Source organism: Nerophis lumbriciformis, linkage group LG08 (assembly GCF_033978685.3).
Source record: "Nerophis lumbriciformis linkage group LG08, RoL_Nlum_v2.1, whole genome shotgun sequence".
Classification (NCBI taxonomy): domain Eukaryota; kingdom Metazoa; phylum Chordata; class Actinopteri; order Syngnathiformes; family Syngnathidae; genus Nerophis; species Nerophis lumbriciformis.
In genome coordinates, this window is record NC_084555.2 from 23,320,855 (window position 1) to 23,327,500 (window position 6,646).

Below are 6,646 nucleotides of genomic sequence, written 5' to 3' on the forward strand. Positions count from 1 at the left end.
TGACAACAAAAATCACACAAAAAGTATCAATGGAAATGTAATTTACTAACCCATAGAGGTCTGGATTTGGAGTCACACTCAACAGTAAAGTGGAAAAACACTACAGGCTGTCTATTCCATTTGCACAACAGCATGTGAAATTGATTGTCAATCAGTGTTGCTTAAGTGGAGAGTTTGATTTCACAGAAGTGTGATTGACTTGGAGTTACATTGTGGTTTTTAAGTGTTCTATTTATTTTTTGAGCAGTTTATTTAACTTTTTACTTTACTCCGGAAGGGACACAAATGTATTGTAATCCTACAAAAAGGACACCGGGTGAGGAAAATCCATCCATCCATCCATTTTCTACCGCTTATTCCCTTTGGGGTCGCGGGGGCGCTGGAGCCTATCTCAGCTACAATCGGGCGGAAGGCGGGGTACACCCTGGACAAGTCGCCACCTCATCGCAGCGGGTGAGGAAAATACAAAAGAAAAATATTTTTTTTGAAATTAAAACAAAACTCATTCTTAAACAGGTCTCAAAACTATATCCACCATGACAACAGACCATACTTTATTTTCATATATAATTTTTTTCATAATGCTGTGTGTACATACAAAATATATCAAACTAAATAAGGCAAATAAATAGGAGGTACAATTCACAGGAAAATGCAACATTCCTCAATGTTTTAATTGTGTTTTAATTCGATCTCAAACATCAAGAATGGTGTACAAAATACTTGTTTTTCTAACTGTACATCTTTTTGTGAAGGGTACGTTTTCTTTTTCCAACCGTAAAAATACTGACTCTTCATACAGATACAGCCTAAAAAACGTGTGTAATGTTTCTCAGGCAGTACAAAGTGATGTTTTTTGTGTGTTTGTTTTTAATACCACAAGCAAGGTTAAGTCATAACATCACACAGTGTGCACGCTTCTTTGGGCATGCAGGCTGATGCCAAGTGCACGTTTGGACAGAAAACTACACATTCCATCATTCAACACAGACATGTAAAGTCAGTGTCCTCCACCGTCTCCTTACTTCCATTCAATCTTTTTTTCTCCAGCGGCCCAGCCGGATTCCAAAACCTCACTTACTTCCTTTCTTCTTCTTTTTTTTTTTTTTCTACATTTGACACTATTTTGCTGCACCCTTCTCAGTTCAAAAAAGTCTAATACCTCAAAACATTGTTTGCAAATGGAAATGTCCCATATTAAAAGTGCATTGAAAAAGATACTAATTTGATTTCCATCTTTACACTCCAAAAATCAGCCAGTCAATGGCCTAATAATAAACATCCAAACATGGAACAAACAAACATAATAATAATAATACTGACAATGTTGCAAAACCCCTCAGTAAATAGTTTGTTCTAGAATATTGGTTAAAGCTCTGGATTAAAGGTTTTGCCAAAGTTTGATATACTAACTGATTAACTGGAGAGATAAAGGAGGGTAGGAAAAAAAGACCAGCTGAAATATACAGACATTGCTGGTTAAAGTGGTGTTTTTTTTAGGAACATTTCTCAACATTAAGGAAGGTTAATCGAATCCCAAGATCCTCACTGTGCTGCCATATTTCTTTGTAGCAAAACTATGGATGAGACGGCTGTGGGACACACTTAAAGTTCCCCTTCAGGGCACCAAAATGATTCAAAGTTTGCTGGCTTTATTACTTCCCAAACTTTTAAACACCAGCCAGTACTGTACATACATTAGCAGCACCACGCGGAAAGAGGAATGCTACTTCAGGAGGCACTTCCAGGTGAGTAAGTGGTCACGACGACGGACAAACATTACAACATACACATCGACAACGTTTTAAGTCTACTACTGGTGTCTTCGTCTACTCTTGTCTAAAGTAAATGAGGATTTTACACCGAGTGCTTGCTCAATCAAGTGCTTTGGGAGGTGTAGCAGGCAGTGTTGCAGTACTTTTACGTTATTACAACCTGTGCAAATCTAAATATTTTATACACCGCCCTGCAGCTCTTAAGATTGCTGGGAGCAGAAAATACGTATTACCATACGAGGATGACAACATCTTGCATTGTGTGCACCAGTTCAGGGATTCTCAAACTGTGGTACACTTAATTAAATATTCAAACACAGTGTTACTGTTCAAACTGTGTGTAATCTTACAGTGGCAAAAAAAATAAATATACCTGTTAAATAAAACCTCTGCATTGTTGTTAATGAATACTTAGGCCTGCTATGCTACTGCATTTTAATGTTGGTCATTGTGGTGGTACTTGGAGAGCCAAGTGTTACTTGGTGAAAAAAGTTTGAGAACCACTGCTCTTGTTCATCTCTAATCTGCACTGTGCTGCCCTCTAGTGTTAACATGCAAACAATGTTGCACTGAGCCCACTACTCACATTGCAGCATTTGCCACATTTACTAAGATTTTTTGTCGAAATGCATGTATTAAAATATCTTTGTCATTGCTTGTCTTCAACCTTTTTTGCAGCATTTGGCCATCTTGAAAATGTGTGTTGACGTACACAACAAGAGCCTCAATTGATACTGAAGCGAATAAAGTAGTCAGGATCTCGGTTATGGCGCCAAAAACTGGATTTCTGGCTAAATTTAGGGCAAGTGTAACAATCACTGTATGTTAGCCATAATAAAAGGTTTGGACAGCTGAGCAGCGAGCGTTGTAAACATGGAAAGCAGTTTCCTTCATGTTTGTTGGCGTGTAAAAAGAGAGCACGCACGCACGCACGCACGCACGCACGCACGCACGCACGCACGCACGCACGCACGCACGCACGCACGCACGCACGCACGCACGCACGCACGCACGCACGCACGCACGCACGCACGCACGCACGCACGCACGCACGCACGCACGCACGCACGCACGCACACACACACACACACACACACACACACACACACACACACACACACACACACACACACAGTATGAGCATTCAATAAGAGCTGCAGTGCAAACAACACAAAACTTAAAGCGCAGAATGTGTAGCGATGAAGGAGTGGAGCACCAACAGGAAATATTTTGTGTACAAAATTCCAACCTTTGCAGTTTGCTGGTTTGCTTTCAGAACACTTGCACACGTTTTGGCACTGCTGGATGGCAGCACAACGCGAAAGGTCACATGACCGTCAGCTAGGTTGCATTTTTTTTGTCCATTTTCTCCAGATGCTTTCCAGATGTGGAGGAGCTTACAATCCTTGCTTTTCGTTGGTGCAGAGGGACTGACTGTGACAAACTTGAGGGGTTTTGTCAGGAAGAAGTGACATGGCGTGAAGCACAGAGGTCAAAAGTCACAGGGGTCTGTGCTCAGTATCCCACCTGCCCTGCGTCCTGATCATGTGATCACATAACGGTCCAAGGGTGACAAGTGGCACATGCCGTATGGTCACACCATCGGGGCTGAGCTCAGCAGGCGTCCTTCGTCCCCCTAGTAGTTGACCTTTGTGACGGCCCGTTCGCGCCCGCCGCCCTCCACCAGCTGGTTGACAGAACGCTTGCGGTTCCTTTTGAATTTGTTCAGGTCTTTGTCGAAAACCTCACCGGAACGCAGGGCCGACACCAGGTCGTCAAATTCCCCTCCGACCTCCTCCGTGGCCCCGCTCTTCTTAGCCCGCCGTTCCCGCTCCCGCTGCTCCTTCAGCTGGCGACGGAAAGGCGATTGTTTAGTAACACAAACGGTGGCACCTTGGACACTGTGAGCAAAGTGTCTTACCATGGCCTCCATGCGTGCCCGCCTCTCCTCCTCGTCTTTGCGTCGCTGCATGTTTTCTAGGTCTTGACGAGCTTCGCTGAACGACCCCAAGAAGGTGTCGAAAATCCCAAAGAACTCGTCGGGTTGCATCCTCCCCTCCTCCTCCCCAAAGTGCTTTAGAGATTTGGTAAACTGCAAAGAAAAGCAAGCATGTCATTCCTCCGTCTTAAGACCAGCAAAATGTAAGGCAGGACAGTCAAACACTGGGATTTTGTCAGACATTTTGGATTACAGTGGTAACGCCACTTAAAGGGGAACATTATCACCAGACCTATGTAAGCGTCAATATATACATTGATGTTGCAGAAAAAAGACCATATATTTTTTTAACCGATTTCCGAACTCTAAATGGGTGAATTTTGGCGAATTAAACGCCTTTCTAATATTCGCTCTCAGAGCGATGACGTCACAACGTTACGTCACATCGGGAACCAATCCGCCATTTTCTCAAACACCGAGTCAAATCAGCTCTGTTATTTTCCGTTTTTTCGACTGTATTCCCTACTTTGGAGACATCATGCCTCGTCGGTGTGTTGTCGGAGGGTGTAACAACACGAACAGGGACGGATTCAAGTTGCACCAGTGGCCCAAAGATGCGAAAGTGGCAAGAAATTGGACGTTTGTTCCGCACACTTTACCGACGAAAGCTATGCTACGACACAGATGGCAAGAATGTGTGGGTATCCTGCGACACTCAAAGCAGATGCATTTCCAACGATAAAGTCAAAGAAATCTGCCTCCAGACCCCCAATTGAATCTGCCGGAGTGTGTGAGCAATTCAGGGACAAAGTACCTCGGTAGCACGGCAAGCAATGGCGGCAGTTTGTTCCCGCAGACGAGCGAGCTAAACCCCCTGGATGTCTTGGCTCACACCGTCCCTTATGCCACCGAAGATGATCAAGAGAAGAATATCGACCCTAGCTTCCCTGGCCTGCTGACATGAGGGTATGTCTACACAATATATTAGTTGATGACAATTGGGCTGTCTGCACTCTCAAAGTGCATGTTGTTGCCAAATGTATTTCATATGCTGTAAACCTAGTTCATAGTTGTTAGTTTCCTTTAATGCCAAACAAACACATACCAATCGTTGGTTAGAAGGCGATCGCCAAATTCGTCCTCGCTTTCTCCCGTGTCGCTGGCTGTCGTGTCGGTTTCGCTTGCATACGGTTCAAACCAATATGGCTCAATAGCTTCAGTTTCTTCTTCAATTTCGTTTTCGCTACCTGCCTCCACACTACAACCATCCGTTTCAATACATGCGTAATCTGTTGAATCGCTTAAGCCGCTGAAATCCGAGTCTGAATCCGAGCTAATGTCGCTATAGCTTGCTGTTCTTTCCGCCATGTTTGTTTGTATTCACTATGTGACGTCACAGGAAATTGGACGGGTGTTTATAACGATGGTTAAAATCAGGCACTTTGAAGCTTTTTTTTTAGGGATATTGCGTGATGGGTAAAATTTTGAAAACAACTTCAAAAAATATAATAAGCCACTGGGAACTGATTTTTAATGGTTTTAACCCTTCTGAAATTGTGATAATGTTCCCCTTTAACAGTGCCACAATTTAGGAGTATTTTGGGGTAACAGCTGTCTCTCACTTAATTGTTATGCTCTAAGTCGCGAGCAACATTGGAGTTGCAAGCATCTCTGCCATTAGTTGACGTAGCGAAGACCACAGTGAACCCGTGAGATCCGATCAAAATATCTGGTCTTACTCGCAAGTATCAGCATATAGCTAGACATCCACATAACTTGGTTTTCCAAGCATGAGAAGGAAGAAAGTGAGTGTGAGGGCGACGTTTATTTGAGATACAAGTGTTTAGAGGTAAAGGGGTCATTTTATGATTTTTTTTCTACATTTACAACACTTCCTTATGGTCTACATCAGTGTTTTTCAACCTTTTTTGAGCCAAGGCACATTTTTTGCATTGAAAAAATCCGGAGGCACACCACCAGCAGAAATCATTAAAAAACAAACTCAGTTGACTGTAAAAAGTTGTCGCAATTGTTGGATATGACTTTAAACTATAACCAAGCATGCATCACTATAGCTCTTGTCTCAAAGTAGGTGTACTCTCACGACCTGTCACATCACGCCATGACTTATTTGGAGTTTTTTGCTGTTTTCCTGAGTGAAGTGTTTTAGTTCTTGTCTTGCGCTCCTATTTTGGTGGCTTTTTCTCTTTTTTTGGTATTTTCCTGTAGCAGTTTCATGTCTTCATTTGAGCGATATTTCCCACATCCACTTTGTTTTAGGAATCAAGACTATTTCAGTTGTTTTTATCCTTCTTTGTGGGGACATTGTTGATTGTCATGTCATGTTCGGATGTACATTGTGGCCACCGTCTTTGCTCCACAGTAAGTCTTTGCTGTCGTCCAGCATTCTGTTTTTGTTTACTTTGTAGCCCGTTCAGTTTTAGTTTCGTTCTGCATAGCCTTCCCTAAGCTTCAATGCCTTTTCTTAGCGGCACTCACCTTTTGTTTATTTTTGGTTTAAGCATTAGAAACCTTTTTACCTTCACACTGCCTCCCGCTGTTTCCGACATCTACAAAGCAATTAGCTACCTGCTGCCACCTACTGATATGGAAAAGTATAACATGGTTATTCTGCCGAGCTCCAGACAGCACCGCCACTCAACAACAACACATAATTTGCGGATTATAATTACTGGTTTGCAAAAAATATTTTTAACCCAAATAGGTGAAATTAGATAATCTCCCACGGCACACCAGACTGTATCTCACAGCACACTAGTGTGCCGCGGCACAGTGGTTGAAAAAGACTGGTCTACATAACATGTAATGGTGGTGCTTTGGTCCAAATTGTGCGTAGATTTGGTTTTACAGACCATCCTCAAGCCACTTTTTGACCGTTTCTTCAAGAGGGCCATTTTGTGAGCGGTCTTAA

The 6,646-nt window shown here is 42.8% G+C and overlaps 1 protein-coding gene across 5 annotated transcripts in view; it reads right to left on the minus strand.

The window, feature by feature from the left end:
- Positions 1-1,035: 1,035 nt before the first annotated feature.
- daam2 (dishevelled associated activator of morphogenesis 2) overlaps positions 1,036-6,646 on the minus strand; it is a 166,739-nt gene continuing 161,128 nt past the window's right edge. For all 5 annotated transcript variants that reach the window (XM_061968499.2, XM_061968494.2, XM_061968496.2 and 2 more), the window contains 2 exons: positions 3,697-3,867; positions 1,036-3,624 (listed from right to left, as the gene is read on the minus strand). In XM_061968499.2, coding sequence (XP_061824483.1) covers positions 3,412-3,624; positions 3,697-3,867 — 384 coding nt within the window. In that variant the 3' untranslated portion in view covers positions 1,036-3,411. The remainder of the gene's footprint in view (positions 3,625-3,696; positions 3,868-6,646) is intronic.